The following is a 20755-nucleotide window of genomic DNA, read 5'->3' on the forward strand; positions in this document are numbered from 1 at the left end:
GAGGTGGTGGAAAATGCCACAGCCAACTTATGGGGACCTGTGTAGGGTTTTCAAGACAAGAGATGAACAAAGGTGGTTTGGGATTGCCTGCCTCTGCATAGTGACCCCGGACTTCCTTAGTGGTTTCCCAAGTAGTAGCTAGGGCTTCTGAGATCTGACAAGATCAGGCCAGCCTGGGCCATTATTACTCAACAGGCTTCTTCAGGGGAATCCGTAACGTAATATGCAAATACATTACTAAAGTTTTCATAAATAGCAGTGGTTATTTAGTTAAAATAATAGAAATAAACATTGTATTCAAATCAAATTACAACTTGTATAGTATAATATCAACCAGGTACAAACATATAAAGTCATGCTTAATGGTTTTCTACCTGGTTGATATTATACTGTACAAATTTTAATTTGATTTTAACACAATGCTTTATTTGTATAATTTTAACTAAATAACCATTATTATTTATGAGATTGTATTTGCATATTCTATATATTACAGATTCCCCTGAAGAAGCCTGTTGGCGAAACGATAAGGGAATTTTAACTGAGTGGCGCAGAATGGTAAGCTGCAGTACTGCAGTCACGACCTGAGTCCGATCCCAACGGAAGTTGGTTTCAGGTAACCGGCTCAAGGTTGACTCAGCCTTCCATCCTTCCGAGGTTGGTAAAATGAGTACCCAGCTTGCTGCTGGGGGTGAAGTGTAGACGACTGGGGAAGGCCATGGCAAACCACCCCGTAAACATTGTCTGCCTAGTAAATGTCAGGATGTGACGTCACCCCATGGGTCAGTAATGACCTGGTACTTGCATAGGGAATTATCTTTACCTTTTAAATAAAATATATTTTTCTTCACTTGCACCATTGGCCTTGGCCTTATTTTTTTATCTCTAGAGCAAACGCCACAAATAATTACAAATGGCATTCTGGTATTGTTTTCATGGTCTCTTCTTCCTTCTTGCATTTGAACTGTTCAGAAACCTAATGAGCCTGGAGAAGTATGCTTTCACCATCTTGGCTAATTGCCACTAATACTTTCCTCTTCCATGGTTGTGTGTCAGTTATCCCTCCCCCAGTCCCCCTGTTGCAAAGGTTCTCCTGGCAGTGTTCTGAAGAGCATCCTTTTTGTTTAACTGTGAAATTGAAGCTGTGGCATTTTACAACTGGATCGGTCCTTTGTTGCCTTTCAGAAAACCATGCCTTTTTTGGGCCAGGACTGGCGGTCTCCAGGGTGGAGGTGGATTAAAACAGAAGATGGTTGGAAAAGATGTGAGCCTTGCGGTTCAGAACTGGAGGATGAGAACAATAAGCTTAACAACATCAGTCATGCTGTGTAAGTTTTCTTGGGGAGAAGTGGAAAAGGTTGGTGGGCCTTCTCATGGGCTGAATTTGTAGTATGTGGGGGATGCTGAAAACGATCTCTCTTTATATACCCTCTGCTATCATTTACTTGCTTGTTTGTTTAAAGTGTTTATCGTACCTTCCCACCGTGATGGGGCATTTATAAAAAGGCAATCTGTACAGAATTACCCAGCTTGCTGGGGGTAAAGGGAAGACGACTGGGGAAGGCACTGGCAAACCACCCCGTAAACAAAGTCTGCCTAGTAAATGTCGGGTCAGGAATGACCCGGTGCTTGCACAGGGGACCTTTACCTTTATACAGAATTAGCCCTCCCCCCCCCCACAATTGACAGGAGCAGAGAACAGCATCGCTTGTTAAGCATAGTCAAACAAAGCATTGTTTATTTGCCATATAAAAGCTAAAAGAGGTCTAACTTTTCTTGGGCAAGAAAATTCTACAAGTAGTGGACCACTACAGGCCTATCCTGAGTTGAAATCTGTATAACCTTAAAGGGGTACTTGGAGTAGAAACTCTTAAATATTATCTGAATGAACAGGAGGAGGAGATCTTTCAGGTTCCTTCGAACTATTCCATTCTGGGCTTAATCGGTCTACTGAAACTGTGTGGTGAGCTGAGTTAGATGTTTCAGATTCATCAGGGATTTGGATCCAATGCAAAAGAAGTTCCCAGTACCTTCGACATACCATGCATAATATGTAAACAGACCCTAAGAACTATAAAAATGCTGTCTCTCAGACACAGAAAACAATTGAGCTTTAAAAACTCTAGTGTGAGGAGGAGAGTGTAGTGATGAATTGTCAGACACCCTTACTTTGGGCCCAGAAGATGACAACTAAATAAGCGGGGTTTTGAATTTAGATATGAAATGGAAAAGGTGGACTTAAAACTTAGGGTTTTAGGCACAGTACTTTTTTCTGGAATAAAGCGTTTTTAAGCTTCAGTACGTTATTTTAAGTTTTCCAAATAGCTACAAATAATGTAAAAGACTCAGGTTTACCGGTACTTGGTAAAATTAGTTATTGGCATGTTGCGTCACTTGATGGGCTGGATTGCTTAACTTGCTCTAAACATTGTAGAATAATATCTGACTAGTGTATCAAAGTGATTTTTACATATTTTTGCAATGATGCAGTCAGCGCATATTTTGTAGAGAAAGGACACCTGTTTTGTGAGCGCAGCTGAAAGCTGCTCTTATATTAGGCAACCAATAGCATGGCGTTCAGGAATAATGTAAGAGCCTAATTATCTGTTGCCATGGGGACTCCACTGTTTTAAATATAAGGTGAGCATTTATACCCACGTTAAAATCTAGGTTAATGCTGTTAAAAGCTTGAAATTGCAGGTTGGCGCAACTCATTACATGATCTTCACCAAATGGGCATGGAAGATTCAAAAAAATATATCCAGCCTTAGAAGCTGAAGTGACAGAGATGGCAACTGAATATTCACACAGATAAATCCAAGCACTCTTACCATTCTCATACATCTGGGCTTATAAGTGCTTCTTGCAGACACAGAAAGTACAAGGATAAAATCCCACGTGTTTCTACTGGTGGTGATGTGCTGTCAGCAATAAAATTGAAGTTTCAGTCATGAGATGCTCTTCTGTGTGGCCCCTAGGTTGTCTGTGTAGAGCCCTAGAGTGGTAGCAATTGTGCCTTCTTATACTGCTTAGTACTAGAAATGTGCTAGGTGCTGTAGAATCTTACAGGAGTGGAGTCCGTGCCTAGGTAGATGGCTGGCTAAGATGGACCAAAATGGAGGTGGGGGAAGGTGGTTCAGGAAGTGTACAAAGAATTGGTTCTTGTAGGTTATCCGGGCTGTGTAACCGTGGTCTTGGAATTTTCTTTCCTGACGTTTCGCCAGCAACTGTGGCAGGCATCTTCAGAGTAGTAACACTGAAGGACAGTGTCTCTCAGTGTCAAGGGTGTAGGAAGAGTAATATATAGTCAGAAAGGGGTTGGGTTTGAGCTGAGTATTGTCCTGCAAAAGTATTGTCCTGTAAGTATCAAGATAATGTGCTAATGAGGGTATGGTATGTTTATATGGAACCATTGTATCCTGAAGTGATCTGTTAATGTGTGTAATCCAAAACTAATCTGTATGGCTATTGTTGAATGTTGTCTTTGTCTGGAGGTTTTTCAGGGCAGGAAGCCAAGCCTTATTCATTCTTAAACTCTCCTCTTTTCTGTTAAAGTTGTGCTGATGTTTATGAATTTCAATGGCTTCTCTGTGCAATCTGACAAAATAGTTGGTAGAATTGTCCAGTCTTTCAGTGTCTTGGAATAAGACCCTGTGTCCTGTTTGTGTCAGTCCATGTTCAGCCACTGCTGATTTCTCAGGTTGGCCAAGTCTGCAGTATCTTTCATGTTCTTTTATCCTTGTTTGTATGCTGCGTTTTGTGGTCCCGATGTAAACTTCTCCACAGCTGCAAGGTATACGATATACTCCTGCAGAGGTGAGGGGGTCTCTTTTGTCTTTTGCTGATCGTAGCATTTGTTGTATTTATCATAACAATTCTATGAAATTTAGTTTTCCTTCTTTCTAGCTATTTATTTCTGTTTTTTCCCCATGGAAGATGGCTAGGCTCTTAACTTAGAATCATAGAGTTGGAAGGGACCACCAGGATCATCTAGTCCAACCCCTGCACAATGCAGGAAACCAACAACTACCTCCCCCCACATCCCCAGTGACCCCAACCCTCCCCCCGCCATGCAGGATCCCACAATCAAAGCACTCCCGACAGATGGCCATCTAGCCTCTGCTTAAAGACCTCCAAAGACGGGTCCTCCACCACCCTCCGAGGCAGCACATTCCACCGTCGAACAGCTCTCACCATCAGAAAGTTCTTCCTAATGTTTAGGTGGAATCGCTTTTCTATTAGTTTAAATCCATTACTCCGTGTCCTAGTCTCTGGAACAACAGAGAACAAGCTAGTTCCCTCATCAACATGACATCCCTTCAAATATTTAAATGTCAGGACTCTGGCTGTAGGTACTCCATTTGGAGTAAATTGTATATAAATTGAATTTTGTGGCTTCATATGATGTCTTTGGAACTTGTTCCAATATCTGGTTTTGCTTACTGTATGGGCTTTGCACAGCATAGGTTTCCATATGGCCAGTCACTTGCCAGTTAAATACAGCTTTAAGTATGGAACTGTTGAAGGCCATAAGCCTTTGGATACCATTTTAGATGCGTGTCAGTTAAAAACACACACACTTTGAGATGAGGTAGTGTTAAATTCCTGACTTGCCCCTTTCTAATATTTGCCATTTTCCCCATACAAGTACGTGTGGGGTTTTTTCTCTCCATACTCTTTTTATTCTTCTTCTTGTTGTCCTAGTGATTTACAACATCTGGGCTATATTTTGGGGGCTTTTTAAAACTTGAACTGACAGCGATAAATACTTTCATTTGACAAACTCAGCTGTTTTATTAAAAATGAATGCCTGGTGAGTAGGGAAAATGCCTGTATACAATTTTCCTGTCAGAAAACGACGATGGGAAGATAAAGTAATTTGACTTTCTTATTGTTGTACGCTTTGTGCTATAGAACTTTAGCAATTCGGCTTATCTCTGCTAGACTAAGTGTTTTGCAAAAAAGGCAATTTCAAGTTATTGGTATTTTGGAAAAGTGGATTTTTTGTCTTTTTTTTTTCCTTCAGATTTTTTGGTGTAAGATGTCAAAGTTTAATTTAGCAACACTTGGAAATGTTACGGTAATCTTTGCATCAGACTGATTTTTAAAACAAATTTTTAAAAGAATGTGTGACAGAGGGATACGCAGTAATGAAAATGGTATCCAAAAATACCAAAAATACAGTGTGAATGTACAAACAATATTATTGGTTCATAACTACTTTCAAAAGAATCTGCATAGTACAGCTAAAATCTTTTGAACAGATCCATGAACTGTAAAAACCTTTGACAATTTAGGTAGCTTGCAAAAAACAACAACAACCCCATAATCCATTGTGTGGAGATTTGGGGGTGATTTAACATGTTTATAAACTGGTGATCACAGGAAGTATACCAGTGGTTGGTTTCATAAGAATATGTACTATGAAATATTTTATCATGGTTTTCTGTATTTAACAAGACTGAATGAGGAGAGCGAGTCCTTCATGACTTGGTTTATGAAACAGTCTGGAAGCTTCATTTAAACCTGTTCATGTTGCATGTCTGTTTAAAAATGTTCCAACAGCCAACGCAATAACAAAGAAAACACTAAAACAGTAATATAGAAACTGGCGGCCAGCAATATTATAAGCAGCACAAAAAAAACATACTGATTAACATCTTATAACTTGTCCACCTGCTTAAGGTGGGCTTTACAAACTATAAAGGTAGGAGCTGTCCAGGATGGGAGCAAAGCAAGTCTTCAAAATAAGCCATGCCTGGAAATACTAAGGTCTTTTCTTCAATCAAGCTTGTAAGTAGCCCCTTCTTAGTGTCCTCTGGCAGCTTGTAGTACAGTGTATGGTATGAAGTTGCCTTGTCAACCACTGGTTCATCTACTCTAGAACTGGATATTTTGGCACTGGTATCCCAAGATTCTAGGTGGGGGAACTTTTCCTAACCTGCTAATTCGCTGCTTTCATGGGAGATTCCAGGGATTAAACCTCAGAACTTCAATGTACAAAGCCACATGGCCGGAGTTGCCGTTCCACATTCCCTTTGTTCTGGACAATGAGGGAAGTTGCTGTTGTGAATGACAGGTGGGGGAAAGCCAGGGTGCTTTGCTGCTTTGTCTTCATGAGCTGCTTCTTCTGAGCTCCCTTTAGTCAAGGGCCTGTGGCTGCAGTTGGTACTTTTAGAGACCACGTGTTAAACCTAAGAAGCAGCTTCCTGTGTTGCCTTTTGGATTCCAAATCATTTCAGAAAACAGTATTGTAAAAAAAATGGAGCCCCTCTTTAAAAATATAAAGGGACAGTGCTCATTAATCTCCACTCTCTCTCTGGCAAGTCAGGAGAAAGAAAGAGGGAGGAAGGAAGAAAGGAAGAGTTGGGGGAGGGACAGAGAAAGAAAGAGGAAGGAAGGAACTGGGAAAGGAAAGAGGAAGGAAGGAACTGGGGAAGAAAGGATGAAAGGGAGAAAGGATGTAACGAAGGAAGGAAGAAAGAATGGGGGGAGGGACAGAGAGAAAGAAAGAGGAAAGGAACTGGGAAAGAGAAGGAAGGAACTGGGGAAGAAAGGATGAAAGGGAGGAAGGATGGAAGGGAGGAGGAGGAGGCGGGTGAAAACGGCCGGGGGAGAGGTGCCTGAGGAAGACACGATGGCAGCGGCAGCCTGGAGCTGGACTTTTGGGAGCCGCCTGAGTGGGACGAGGAGGAGGAAGGCGGCGAGGAGGAGCTGCTGCTGGAGCCTGGAGGAGGAGGCCCCGCTTCGTTGCTGCTGGCCTCCCCGCTGCCTGTCAGCTGTTGGGGGGCGAGAGGGGGGGAAGAGGAAGAAGCCAGCCGTGTGCGTGCCAGCCGTCAGCCCTGCTGACGTGCGCACGGTGGGGAGGGAAGGTGTTGTGTTGGCGCTCTTCCCTGCCGCCCCCCTCAAAGGCCCCCGCCAGTGGCAGCAGCACCGAGCCCAGCCCGGGGGATGACAGTGGGGGCGGCGAGGTCAGCGGCAACGAAACTGGGCCTCCAGGCTCCAGCAGCAGCTCCTCCTCACCGCCTTCCTCCTCCTCGATCCCCTCAGGCGGCTCCCAGGCCTTCGAGGGGGGCGGCAGAGAAGAGCGCCAACACAGCACCTTTCTCCCCTCCCACATGAGCACGCGCAGGGCCCAGCAGGGCTAAAAGCTTCGCGCCTCACACAGCACGCCCGCGGCTGGCTTCTTCCTCTTCCCCCCTCCCTCACCGCCCAACAGCTGACAGGCGGCAAGAGGAGGTTTAAAGGGCGCCGCAGCGTTCCTGCACGCTGCGGCTTCCGGAACAGAGCCGTGCTGGCCCGCATTTCAATGGATGGGCCCTGGAGCTCCCCCCGGGCCATTCTCCACGGGGGTGGGGAGAGACAGCGCACCCGCTCACCTGCTCGCTCGCGCTCGCTCTCGCTCTCAGGCGCGCCGGCTCCAGACAGGAAACTCGCCTCCGCTCGCTCTCTTTCTCCGGCGCAAAGGGAGCAAGCACAGCCCGGCTGCCGGCGCGAGCAGGCGCGAGAGCAGGGGCTCCGAACCAAGTGGCAGAGCCACACTCAAGGGGCCAAAGAGCCGCATGCAGCTCGCAAGTCGCGGTTTGCCGACCACTGGTCTAGACTATAGTAAATTTTTTATTCCTGTGAGTGGTTGTCGTAGGGGCCCCAGCACACTGGTTTGCCCAGGGGCCCATAATGCTATTAAGACGGCCCTGCCCTAATCACAGATTTGTGGGGGCAACGTATACTTGGAGGCTCGTTTGTTTCATTATTAATTTGCATTGCAAATCTGGCGACTAGTTGGTGATTATTTACTTCTTACACAACCTAGTTTTAAACATCTTTTTATTTTGAGAGCCAGACTAATGTTTTTTGCTCAGACTCTCACCCTTGTAGTTGTATATTAAATACATAAAATATTATTCCTAATACTTGATGATCTTCAGCATATGGTAAGCCGTAAAATATATTCAAATTCTGCAAATTGGCGGTGGAACTGCCATATCGCCTGCTGTTGACAAGGGATCTGTGAAAGTACTTCTTAAGTGATGGATTAATATTAATTGTGGTTTTTGTAGTCTGTTTTTTAAATGTTTATGTGGAGAAATTGAGCTAATATTACTGAGTATTGTCTTTTGAAAGTACATTTTAAATTAATGCCTTTAAGGTTTTTATTTATTCTTGCAGTTATTTCAGATCCCCCAAAGAAGCAGATGCACAATGAATAGGGGTCTCTGAGTGAATTAAAGTTAATTTTCCCGCTTCACCACTGTCTCTTGTTTTGTTTTGTTTTTGGTTGGTGAAGCCCAACTTTTCTTGCTGCTTTACTGGGTGAACTTCGGCCACTCATCCACTCTAATCCTAACCTACCTCACAGGGTTGTTGGGATGAAACAGAGGCGAGGAGAATAGTCTACGCCACTTTGGCTCCCCACTGGGGCAAAAGATGGGCTGTAAATGAAGTAAATATGGCACCTCGAAGTAAGGCTGAGATATGAAGCTCTCAAAAAATTTAAGGAAGCTTTTGTATAACGGAGATCGTGTCGGGGCATAACCAGGTAGCAAAAATGACCAACACAGGCAAGCAATATGACCACTTTTAGGGCCGATTCACAAGGCTGCAGAAAATTTCTGTATGATGGAATAAAACTAAATGAAACTTCAATAGGGGGGTTTCAGTATGGGTTAATCTGTCAGTATATCAAATGCATCCTAGGGATTGATTCTTTACAACTTATTTTTTTCTTTCAGCATCTTGAATGATGATGAAGATATATACGGTGCTGAAGACTGTGAATTCACAAGCAAGAAAAGGAAAAAGGACCATATTAGGAATAATGCAAAATCTCAGTGTAAGACTGAATTGCTTTTTAATTTTGGAAGCATTTCTGATTGGACAGTTTTAAAATAAAAGGCAAATCTCCAGTAACAGAAAGCATTTCCATTATAGAGGTTTCCTTGCCCCTCCCTAAATGCTGTTCCTGGGGGACTGGGGACTCCCAGGAACAGCATGAGGGGCAAATTGGAAATCTGCTGTGAGGTAAAAGTCACTCCTCTTCCATTAGTGAAAATTTACCACAGGATCTAAGACCTTATATTTCAGCGAAACTAATAGGAAGTGTAATGCAGGTTCATTTTTATTTGATTTATCCTGCCCGTTCTCCATTCTCGTAAAATGCTTTAATATATAAGAAGCACAAGAGTATGTTGGACATCTTTTATGAGACTGTAAAAGCATGACTTGTATGCTCAAGTTTTTTCACGCAAAAATGGTAAGAGCAAGTTTTTTTTTTTTTTAAAGGAATGGTTTCTTGCTCCAGAATGGATTGATATTTAAGAATCTCTTGTTATCCGTGTGTTCACATGCAGTTATTTTTATATCAGTATCTCGTTCTGTTAAAGCCAATACTTGGTTTTAGTTGCTGGAGAAATTGTAGAAAGGCCATTGTAGAAAAAAAAAGAGTTTAAAATGAACCTTTTTTGTTTTCAGGCTTCTATCGTGAAAAATGGATTTATGTTCATAAGGAGAGCACCAAAGAAGTAAGTGCTGCATCTAGTGAGCCTGGTTTGTGTGGTCTTGGTAGTTATCCATTTAAATAAGCCTTCTAATGGTGAAAGAAAGTTCTTTGTTTTTGTTTTTGCTGTTTTTGTGAATCAGTCTTGAACTGTTTGAAAAAAATAACTTAAATTTCTAGGCTTCAGGCTTGTTACTAAATCCATGTATAATATCATACTGAACATGCCTTCCCTATCGGAAGTGAAGCTGCCAGCCGGACTCCCACAAATAGCGGAAGACAGCGTCATGTACTTTGTGAAAATTTTCACACAACACATAGTTAAATTGTGGAACTCCCTGACCCAGGATATGTTGATGACTGCCAACTTGGAAGGCTTTAAGAAGGGAGTGGACATGTTCATGGAGGACAGGGCTATTCATGGCTACTAGTAAAAATGGATACTAGTCATGATGCATACATATTATCTCCAGGATCAAAGGAACAGTCCTATTAGGTGCTTTGGAACACAGGCAGGATGGTGCTATTTCAGTCATCTTGTTTGTGGGCTTCCTAGAGGCCACTGTGTGAACAAGACTGCTGGACTTGATGGGCCTTGGTGTGATCCAGCATGGCTTTTCTTATGTTCTTGTGAGCTTTTGCAGGAAATTATTTCATAAGTGACGTCATGGCCACAACACAATGCTCTAGAAATGCTCTAAGAGATTTGATGAATTACTAGGGTGTTGCTGTGTGGGTGTGATGGCAGTTCCAGGTGTTCACAGGAAGTGATATCTTGATTTATATTATGCTGTCCTCCCCCGTATTGCTTGCCAAAACGGGTAAGTGGCATTCCTAAGAGCAGACATTGTATGCATTATAGGCAATCTTGTAAGAATGCAAAGTCAAGAAAGATTTAGCTGCCCTTAAAATGGAAGCTTGTGTAGAAGGAAAAGGGAAAGACAGGGAAGATGGGCAGGAAGGACACACTGGCATCTTGGAAGCTGTGTGGTTGGAAAACTGGGTGCGTGATGCTCTCTAGGGTCATGTAGGTGCACGTCTAACATGGATTTTTGTTTTTCTTCTCAAGCGGCATGGCTACTGCACATTGGGAGAAGCTTTTAATCGCTTAGATTTTTCAAGTGCTATTCAGGATATCAGAAGATTCAATTATGTGGTTAAAGTAAGTCCCTCTTGCCTTGTATACTTATTAATTGTATTTTTATCTCTTCCTACCTCCCCGTAAGTATGAGCCACGTGCACTGTTCTCCCACCTCCATTTTGTTGTTACAACAACCCTGTGAGGTAGCTTAGGCTGAGAGAGTGACTGGCTCAAGGTCCACCCCGCAAGCTTCCTGAGAGATGGGGGATTTGAGTCTAGGTCTCTTGATCACAGTTTGACACTTTGGGAATACTCTGTTCACTTTGGGTTACTGCATCTCTAAAACGATATTGAAAAGCTGGGGAAAGCGCAGAGAAGGGCAGCCCAAGGGGCTAGGGTGCCTAATTTATTGGTCAAGGCTAAAGCATCGGGGGGGGGGGTTTAGTTTAGAAAAAAGGTGATAGAGGTCCACAAAAGTATGCATGGTGTAAAGAAAGTGGATAGAGAAACTTCTTCCTCCATAATATTAGTATGCAGGGTCATCTTATAAAACTGATTAGAAATAGATTCAAGACAGGAAAAAAATGCTCATGGAGCTTATGATGTGTGGGGATGGCCACTGGCTTAGAAGGAATTAAAAGGCTGCTGGACAGATTTATGGAGGGTGAACTGAATAGTTCTGGGGAGCAGTCAACAGGTGAGGGCTGTTGTCTGCGGGGCCTGCTTGTAGGCCTTCCTGAGGCATCTGATTGGCCACTGTTGGGAACTAAATGCTGGACTAGATGAGCCATTGGCCTTGATGCTATTCTTACGTTCTAACCCTCCTGTTGAAATCAGTAGTACGTGCAACTGCTGTTATGTCTGGATCATGCTTGAGACTTTGAAAAAGCTCTGTAAACATTCTGGTGGTGAGCCGAATGGAGTTAGATTTGAGGGCATATGGCTGTAGCTTCTAGAGCAACTTATGGTGTTAGCAGCAAGCACTGGCAAGTGGGCGGATGAGTAACTTGTGTTTCTGCTGTGGCATCTAAACAAACTTATATAAGTCAACTCAAAGATTAAGGTTCAGCTTACACACCTCCCTATCATATGTTTCATTTTTATTCAGTAGACTTAACAGTATAGTTAAATCACTCACCATAAGTATGATTCATAGGCATATCTGCTTCTCTAAAGATTGTTTTTAAATTTCTGTGTATTTTTCCTTAGCTGTCAACCACTCGGGTTTTTGCTTCTTCCCCCCTCCCCCCAGCCCAGTTGTATTTTGATCAGGTTTTTGTTTTTGTTTTTGCTGTCAAGTCACAGCTAACTTATGGCAACCCCGTAGGGTTTCCTAGGCAAGAGACATTCAGAGGTGGTTTGCCATTGCCTGCCTCTGCGTCATGACCCTGGTATTCTTCGGTGGTCTCCCATCCAAATACTAGCCAGGGCTGACCTTGCTTTGCTTCTGAGATCTGACGAGATCAGGCTAGCCTGGGTCTATCCATGTCAGGGCTAATCAGTTTTTAAAAGTCTGAATATATAGCATAGCTGATCATGTCTCACTTGTCTTTATGCATTTTTTAATACAGACTGTTTTCACTTAGCTTTTACAGTTAATTGCAAAATCCCAGTTGACTTCATTAAGTGGTGCAGCTCAGAAGAACTATTTCAACATCTTGGATAAAATTGTCCGAAAGGGTAAGGCTGCGCCTCTGCTGATCTACATATTTTGTAAAGTAACTTCTTGCTATGTATTTCCCAGCTTGAACAGATGGCAATAGGCAGCAGCTATTCCCGGAGCTCGATCCTTGAAGCCAAGGAAATTTGGATGGCGAGCATAGCAGAACGATTAAAAGAAGGAAAATCTCATTTCTGTCCCCTCCCCCTTCACTCCCATCTGGATATTTTACAGGTCCCCCTTTTGTGCGTGCACATTAGTGTTAGTGTCCTAGAAACTAACAGCATTTTCTTTATTCATTATCTTCCAAACATACAAGTTGGCTTTACGGGAGGGAAAGAAACCTTTTCTAGATGTATTTCACTGAAACGTCATCTTGATCAGATTTTTCTAGTGAGGCAGGGGTTCACAAATTGTGGCTATTCTTCATAGATAGCTAAAATTATTGCTCATTGTGTCTTGGCAATGAAAAAAACTCTTCTAAGCTATAAATTTGGAAAGTGGCAAAGGGATAAAATGTCACCCATATCGATAGGTCACTATTTTCCCAGTGTACGTGCACATATGGGGATCCATGAAAATTTCACAGGGGGGCAAGAGAAATATGGTATGGCATAGGGAACTTGAGATCCAGTGTGACTGTGGGTCAGCTGCTGCCTTCCTTATCAGTCTGAGCTGCGTGAAAGGGGCTCAGACACTGAGAAGTCAACAAGGAGTCTTACCATTTTCCAGCTGGCTCTGCGGTTCATTGCAACAGGCCAAGCATCTTTCAAGTCTAAAAGAGAGAGAGTGGAAGGGGCACTTTACCTGATGCTGTGCTGTCTGTCGAGACACTTGGACTGCAGTGAGACTTCGTACTACTTTTGTGAGAACTATGAATGTCATGTCGGGAAGGGAAAGCATCTGCTCTTCTTTAGGCGGAGGAGAAAGGCAGGAACTCCTCCTGACTGTGTGTTCGTGCTAGTTCAGAGAAGTTTTGACTAGAGAAGAGTTTGTTTGTGGAATCTTTGACATCTTGAATCTAATTCTGAACAATGGCCCCAGAGCGCAGATCAAAACATATGGACAGTGGGGGCATGTACAGATACAGGGGAGACTTTTTACACTCCTGGGGGAATTCCCAAGTTTGCAGGAAAAAAACTCAAATTTAAAAAAGGGGGGGGGGATAAACCAATTCAAAAACAGAATGCTTGCTGATATCTCAGATCACAGATGGCATTGTGTTGTTGCCTAGCAACTAAGGCACTGGAACCTGAGCCTAAGCAGTCCCAGTATCACTGCAGATTAGTGGGAAAGCTGCGGCAGAGGAGAGGGAGTGGAAAATGGCATTGGGGAAAGAGAATGGAGAAGGCTAGGAAGAGAAGTGGCGCAGTGTGGGGGGATAGAAGTTGCTCCCCTGCAAATCTTGCACTCCCCAGCGTGTATATTCTAATTACATTGTACACTGATACTTGCAGCTTTATCTATATTTGCTGGCAGTGTCATTCTTTAATATTACGTTGGTGCTTCAAATGCCTGTTCCTACATTAGCCCTTATTTGTTCGTCTGATAAATACTTAAAATTTAAATTTTGGATACTTTAATTAGTTGAGCAAAGGAAAAGCTGATGAAGTCTAGTAGAAATCAAAATTGTTCATATGTGCGGTTTTTTAAAATTCTCCCACCTAGTATTGGAAGATCAATACAACCCACGTCTCATCAAAGACCTTCTTCAGGATCTGAGTTCTACACTCTGCAACTTAATAAGGAGCGTTGGGAAGTCAGTTTTGGTAGGGAACATCGACATTTGGATTTGTAGACTGGAAACTATCCTTTTGTGGCAACAGCAGCTCAGTAATCTTCAGATGACCAAGGTATATGAAGCTTTTATGTCATAAACATGAAAGGATTGTATGAATGCCATTTTCAAACAAATGCTGAGAAATCCATCACTGAGAGATCTCACTAGGTTCTTGGGTTTTTGTCTAATTTTTTCTAATCTCAAAGCATATACTTGAGCAACAAATAATCCCATCCCTGAGAGTGGCAGAGCATAATTAATTTAACTGTCTCCATATATGTGAAACAACAAATGGGAAAACTTATTTATTTTAAAGTTAATTATTCCCCAAAGGAACAAACTGTTTAGCCTTTCCCCCCCTTATATTTATATTCTGTTGAGGGAGATATGTATTTTTTTACAGGGGGGGCAAAACTAGGAAGTGAGCTCATGACTTAGTTTTACTAGTCTGAACTCAACAGCTGTTAATTTTCTTTCCAGCAAGTCAACAATGGACTTACACTCAGCGATCTTCCTTTACATATGCTGAATAACATCTTCTATAGATTCTCAGATGGGTGGGACATTATCACTTTAGGCCAAGTGACTCCCACATTGTATATGCTCAGTGAAGACCGGCATTTGTGGAAAAAGCTTTGCCAGTACCATTTTACTGAAAAACAGGTAAGAGGAAATCATATTTATACAAAGTAGAGGGAACAGCTTTCCACCTGAGTCGTTTGAAGTCCATAAAGGACATACACACCAGCAGAGGTGTAGAACTAAAATGAGGAATGCCCTCACATGCTCATCTTAAGCCTGTGAATTTGGAAATAGGTCCTGTTTTAACAGAATTGGCTGCCAATTAAGTGTACTCAGGAATGTAGCCTTGTAGTGTAATATGAAATATGTTTACATGTAAGGAAGCCTGCCTGGATGCAGTCCTATGCAGTTACTCCAGTCTAGGCCCGTAAATGTTAGGCTGGAGTAATTCTGTCATAGGATTGCACTATTAGTGTTACAGATAGCTTGGATCAGTTCAAAGTAGTGACTCACAACAATGTTGCAAGTATTAACCTAATACTCTTTAGCATACCCAGAATCTCCTAAAATATTTTACAAATAAGCAGGGATGATTTTTTTTTTGTAACCATGTCCATGTTTTGATTCTATAGAGCTATTTGTCTAATGGGAATGTGGGTTGAAATAACATGCTACCCTTTAAATATTGCCTTTGTGTTCAGTTCTGTAGGCATCTTGTTCTGTCAGAAAAAGGTCTTATTGATTGGAAACTGATGTACTTTGCACTTCAGAAATATTACCCCATAAAGGAGCAATATGGAGATACTTTGCATTTCTGTCGTCACTGCAGTATTCTTTTCTGGAAGGTAAGAACATTATAAAAAAACAACCCAGAACTTCGGGTTGAAAAGTAACCAGTTGTGGAAATTATTGCTAAGAGAGGGCAGTACTGTTGTAGATAGTAGTACCTATTTCATATAAACTAGAATGGTCACTGGTTCAAAATATAAATGGTGCATCAATCAAATTAAAAAATTCCGTCCTATAAAAGATTTAGTAGTAAATGGTAGGAAACATAATTTTGGGAGCATAAGTATCAATTTCCAATGGGTGCTTACAGGAAGTGACAAAAAAGACATCTGTGGATGTTAAAGGATGTGCCAGCCAGCAGATAGAGTGCCTCGTGCCTCCACCTTTTTTGTATGTGTTTGTGATCAGTGATCACTTCCAAGAGCCTACTTCCCATGACGTTCCACTAGTAACATCTCACTTGGAAGCAAGCTCTGTTGACTTGGCTGGATTTGTTTCTAAAGAATATGTTGAAGACATGGTGTTAGCTCACCAGCGTTCATGAGAAATTGAAGATGACTGGTGACTCACTAGATATTTTGCTTGGTCAAGCCAGGTAAAGTAAATAATGGGTTGGATCCATCAGTGCACAGACGGAAGACGAAATCTACATAGCCCAGTTCCTCTTGCAGAATGTATTGTGCAGGCTCTTGGGCAACATCTCCAACTGCCACCCTAGTTTTCTCGTACACCCAATGACATACGCCTTTTTTGTGATAGCTTTCATTGGCTTGAACCCAGCGATGCTTACAAGTTGAAATTTTGCACTGGATCCAACCAGTGTTGCTGTTCTTTCTTTATTTCTCAGTCATGGGCCTTCACTGCTTACCAGGAATTCAGCACAGCCAAGAACCTGTTTCACAAGATGCCTACTAAATAATTTTTAAAGGAAATTTTCTCCAGCCTGTGAAACTTTTAGGCATAGCCTTAAGAAATCTGTAATAAACTATGTACTGCACTTTGTACTCTGTCATTTAGTCCAATAAAATCTTCCTCTCTTTTGCTTTACTGCCCTCCTTCCTGCTTCTTCCCTCCTGACCTCAAAAGGACTACCACCTTGCTTTGTTACTGAAGGTACTTTGTGTGCTTTTCATCCTGACTTTTCTCTGTATCCATGCTGTGTAGCTGAAATAAGTAAGGCGTTCCTTTGTAAATGTAATGCCCACAGCCTTGAGTGTACCGCTGTCACAGTTAACTTTACAGGATGAAACTGTTCTTTGACCACAAGATGCTGATTTTTAAGTGGTTAATTACTTAAAGTACTTGTTGCCTGATGTAAGAAGAAGCAGTTTCTAGTTAACACTTTCTGGGGGGTGGGGGACCACTTTGCAATAGGTCTCTTGTCACAAAAGTATGCCTCTTGGGAAGTAAGCATAGTGTCATGATGAGATATTTTCTTCATTTTAGACCCTGTTGTTTGAGGTGCTTTTGTAGAGAAGAGGTAACGGGTAGATCACACACAGTGTTTCCAGGCCTGGAAGATTTCCACCCACAGTGCATGACTTCCTTACCTCCCCCAATCTATTACAGCCAATATGCTAATCCAGGGGGAGTCCCCTGAGTGCGTCCCCCCCCCCAGATTTCAGTGGGCATTTTGGTGTGCAGTAGGAGGCGAGAGTTGAGAAAGTTGTTCTCTCTGGGTTGAAAACCTGTCCGCAAAAATATTCTGTTCTGCAAGAATTTATTTATTTAAATATATCCCGCCTTTCCTCATAGCTCAGGGCCACTGTCTACAGAACAAATAACTCCCAGTAACTCATATTTAAGAGCTGAATTGTAATCCACAGCAGAAGGGGAAAGGTCTCCAGTCTGACCTAGGGGAAGTTTACTTCTGAACTTCAGATATAATGGTCAATTAGATCAGAGGTTGCGCAGGCAGCCAACTTGGCTGGAAAGTATACCTACCACAAACCAAGGTCAAAGTTGGAGAAAGTGCTGCTGAAATGTGGACTGCAGTACCCATATGGTCTTGTGTGGTGTGGTGTGGCTTTTCCTTGAGTAAGAGTATCTTTTGATATTATATTGGCTGCCTCAAATGGTAGACATGTAAACATTTTAGTTAATAAATGTCTGATGTAGAGAATCAGCAGCCATATAATGTGGGACAGGAAGGGTAGAGCAGAGGCCTCATAAACAGAGCTTTAGCCCCTCCTTCTCCTGTTACTGGAATGTCTTTCTGTGGCATCCAGTATCCTGTTATCATGCATCCAAGACATACAGCCTGCGAGGCACAGTGGTTAGAGTGTAATACTACCATTTGGGAGACCCAGGTTCAAATCCCCACTCTGCCGTGCAAGTTACTCGGTGATCTCGGGCCAGTCACACACTCTCAGCTTAAAATAGAGAAAGGGAGAATGTTATAAGCCACTTTCAGTTCCTATTCGGGGAAAAGGCGGGATGTAAAGAAAATAAATCCCAGTTTTTACTCTGGGAAAGCCAAACGTAAGAGAAGAAAGTTCTTTTCCTCTACCTCTCACTGTCATTCTAAAAGAGCTGCAGCTTTAGGTTTTAGCACCCAGCGTAAGGGGAATGACATGCATACATTTCTCAGGCATCTACACACCCACACAGAAAGGGTTTGGTGGAGAAGCAAAGAGCAGTTACAGTTAGAGATTCAGGCAGCATAAAGCAGGACTAGGCTGAGAGCGACTTGACAGCACTTAACACACAAACACCGGAAGAGAGCCCCCAGGGTACACAGTCAGGCGAAGCTCAAAAACCAGAACAGGATAGAAGCTGGAATGACAGGTGGAGCCAGAGAACAAGAGAAACCGAACACTTCAGATTTTCTGGGCTCAGTGGGAAGACTTCGGGTGAAGTTGGAAGCAAGTTTTTGGATAGTTTTTGGGGAGGCAGTTGAAGCCCTTGGGCACTTATCCACACTAAAGAAGGCTTTGGGACACAGAAAAGGTGCAAGATCTTGCACAGCTGCAAGTTTTCCATATAAGGTGAGCTGGAAAGGTCCTGTGTGTTAGAGGCAACAGAGGTGTTGGCTTTGGAAGCAGTATTCATTGTTATAGGCTGAGATCACCAGGAGCTTTTTTTCTTAGGAAATACGGAGGCAGTACAGCAGAGTATTGTGCCTACCAGCACCTTGATTGGACTGAAACTCATAAAGAAATAGTCACAGAACTGGTTGTGCCTAATAGGGTCATTCTTCTCTGTGCTTTTCCTCCATGACAGGCTTTAACTTTTCAGGGCTGGTCCATGTTGGGTGTGCCGGCCATTGTATTTCCATGGCCAATAATCATGTTAATGGGCCTTCTGGTGCCTTTTCTTCTGACCAATTTTACCTCTGTAGTCCTGGGAGTGCCCAAATTGGGGCTCACGAGGCTTTCCGGCAATCTTGAGATGAAGCCTTGGTGGAATTGCTGTTTGGCAGAAGAAAAGGGCTGGTCACAGGTGAAGGGATGGAGACTAGTGCCTACATAATGGAGGCTGAAAGGTTCACAGGACACAATCGTGCTTCTAGATGTGGTAGGCCCCAACAGAGTGGAGAGAAAGGACGGGCTTCCTGGTCCTGGCAGGTCATAACTGATAATGCTAGATAACATTTGCGTGTATTCAGGTGTGTCTTGAACTCTTCTGCTTTAAATTGCTGTGTGTTCATAAGAGTGGATGACTGAACCTTTAGTAAAGTAGCCGAGGCACTTGAAGAGCGGGATGAAAGCTAGCGGCAGAGAGATGAGTAGCATTTAAAATGCAGGACGGATTATAGGAGGCATAAAAGATAAAATATTGCATGATGTTTTTATTATGGTGCAGGAGAAAATATGCCAGGGGAATTATGTCTGATCACAACTGTGTATGCCTCTACGTAAAGACATAATGAACTGGGAGATGAAGAGCTCCACATGCCACTTCTTTCCTAGACTGTCAAATCATACTTTGCAATCCTAAATGAAGAAGCTGGCAGTTGAAGGCTGTGATACATGTGCATAATGCAGCTCACATTTGACATGTTTAAAGCCATCTGTTGTTATGGGGGATAATATCTTCCCCAATTAAGTGTAGTCTTCAGTATCAAATGTGTAGCTTCAGAGCCGGATTTGGTATGCTGGTTTTGAAAGGCTGGAACCTGCATACTGAAAAGATTAACAGGCTGCTGGACAAGATGAACTTTTGTGGTCTGCTACTGCAGGGCTTATCTTGCATTTTCTTTTTCAGCTGCCTTTCTTTTGATTCGATGGCAGGCCTATTTAATTCCTTTGTTTAAAGAATACAATTATTAATTTATATTGTTAGCTGCCTAGAAATGTTTCAAATAAGTAAAATAATTGTGCTAGTGATTTCATTATCTTTGTAGGGAACACAGTCCTTTCCACTTGTTTGTCTTCGCTTTGAACAGGTGGCTGTTTTGCTTTTTAAAGACCTTAAAGTTTATTGGTCTGGGATGGTGCTCTAGCTAGCGTTTACTAGGTTTTAAATTATTCAAAAGGTGGAATGTTGCAAATTAAAGGCTAGAGATGTTGCTCTCCTCTGAGATGCAAACTCTAAATGGGCAGATCCTTTGAACCGTGAATAAGTGGGGGCTCTTGCCCCATCCTGCTACCCTCCCCCCCCCCCCCAGCCGATCCAGAATGTCAGCCTTTGGGAACACAGAAGGGAAAACCAGCAGGCACTATAGATGTGGTCACTTGAGTACATTTTGGGACTCTGGTCCTGCCTTGGATTTATTTTTAAAAACCAGAAGATTGTGAACAAGGTGCTGCTTTAGGATTGGTAAACAGTTCTGTGTATGTGTGTAAAGAGATGGGATTTTAAGAGAAAATAACCATGCCACTCATTTCTTTTTAGGATACGGGACATCCTTGTACGGCCAATGATCCAGACAGTTGCTTCATGCCAGTATCTCCCCAGCACTTCATAGATCTCTTCAAATTTTAAGTGCAATCACATCTTTCTGTTCTTTTTTTGCATCGTTTTTTTTCCTTTTGGGAGGGGGCATAGTTGTGCAGTGTACGTATAATGCTTTTTTGTGCAATATTTCTCTGAATGTGCTTTGTAGTTAAAAAGGGATGTAATTGAGTCAGGAGGGGAGTATATGGACCAGAGCCGATCGTCTCTTTTATAGAAGGACAGTAAACCTTGCTAGGGAAGATGCACCATGGAATCGGAGCCACAGCAAGGCTACTTGGATTCACTGGTAATTTAGTCAGATTTTGGAACTCATCAATGATTTGGCATTTTAGTAAGACTCCATTGACTTCTGAGTTGGGAAAGGCAGGTGGTTTCAAGAGTGACCAAAAGCAACTTCCTTCCTGGGCTTCATTTCCTTTCCACACCACATTCCAGATGCACACAGTTTTGCATGCCCTGTGAATCTTTCCAAGGACAGTCTCCGGGGCTTCTTTGTACCTATTGTGTCACCTGTGAGTGTTGCATGTT

General features: G+C 42.6%; 1 protein-coding gene across 3 annotated transcripts; it reads left to right on the plus strand.

Annotated features, from left to right (window-relative positions):
* The first annotated feature begins 1190 nt into the window (after positions 1 to 1190).
* Positions 1191 to 20287, plus strand: FBXO25 (F-box protein 25). Of its 3 annotated transcripts, XM_056856403.1 has the most exons (10): positions 1191 to 1328; positions 8733 to 8833; positions 9472 to 9521; positions 10566 to 10658; positions 12164 to 12257; positions 13906 to 14090; positions 14498 to 14680; positions 15241 to 15384; positions 16415 to 16441; positions 20165 to 20287. In XM_056856403.1, the coding sequence occupies exons 1-10, from the start codon at positions 1192 to 1194 to the stop codon at positions 20252 to 20254; spliced, it is 1104 nt and encodes a 367-aa protein (XP_056712381.1). In that variant the 5' UTR covers position 1191; the 3' UTR covers positions 20255 to 20287. The 3 variants fall into 3 exon arrangements, with proteins under 3 accessions (XP_056712381.1, XP_056712382.1, XP_056712384.1); XM_056856404.1 differs by lacking the exon at positions 16415 to 16441 and having other exon boundaries at positions 20165 to 20283; XM_056856406.1 differs by lacking the exons at positions 1191 to 1328; positions 9472 to 9521; positions 16415 to 16441 and having other exon boundaries at positions 8747 to 8833; positions 20165 to 20283.
* The last annotated feature ends 468 nt before the right edge of the window (positions 20288 to 20755 follow it).

This window comes from Euleptes europaea, chromosome 10 (assembly GCF_029931775.1).
Source record: "Euleptes europaea isolate rEulEur1 chromosome 10, rEulEur1.hap1, whole genome shotgun sequence".
In the NCBI taxonomy this organism is placed as follows: domain Eukaryota; kingdom Metazoa; phylum Chordata; class Lepidosauria; order Squamata; family Sphaerodactylidae; genus Euleptes; species Euleptes europaea.

What these genes read in the sequence shown, in the direction of transcription:
- FBXO25 (XM_056856403.1), top strand. Translation starts at nt 1,192, where the DNA reads ATGCCTTTTTTGGGCCAGGACTGGCGGTCTCCAGGGTGGAGGTGGATT. An exon ending in GTAATCTTCAGATGACCAAG is followed by an intron (nt 14,091 to 14,497) that starts GTATATGAAGCT and finishes TTTTCTTTCCAG; the next exon opens with CAAGTCAACAATGGACTTAC. An exon ending in ACCTTGCTTTGTTACTGAAG is followed by an intron (nt 16,442 to 20,164) that starts GTACTTTGTGTG and finishes ATTTCTTTTTAG; the next exon opens with GATACGGGACATCCTTGTAC.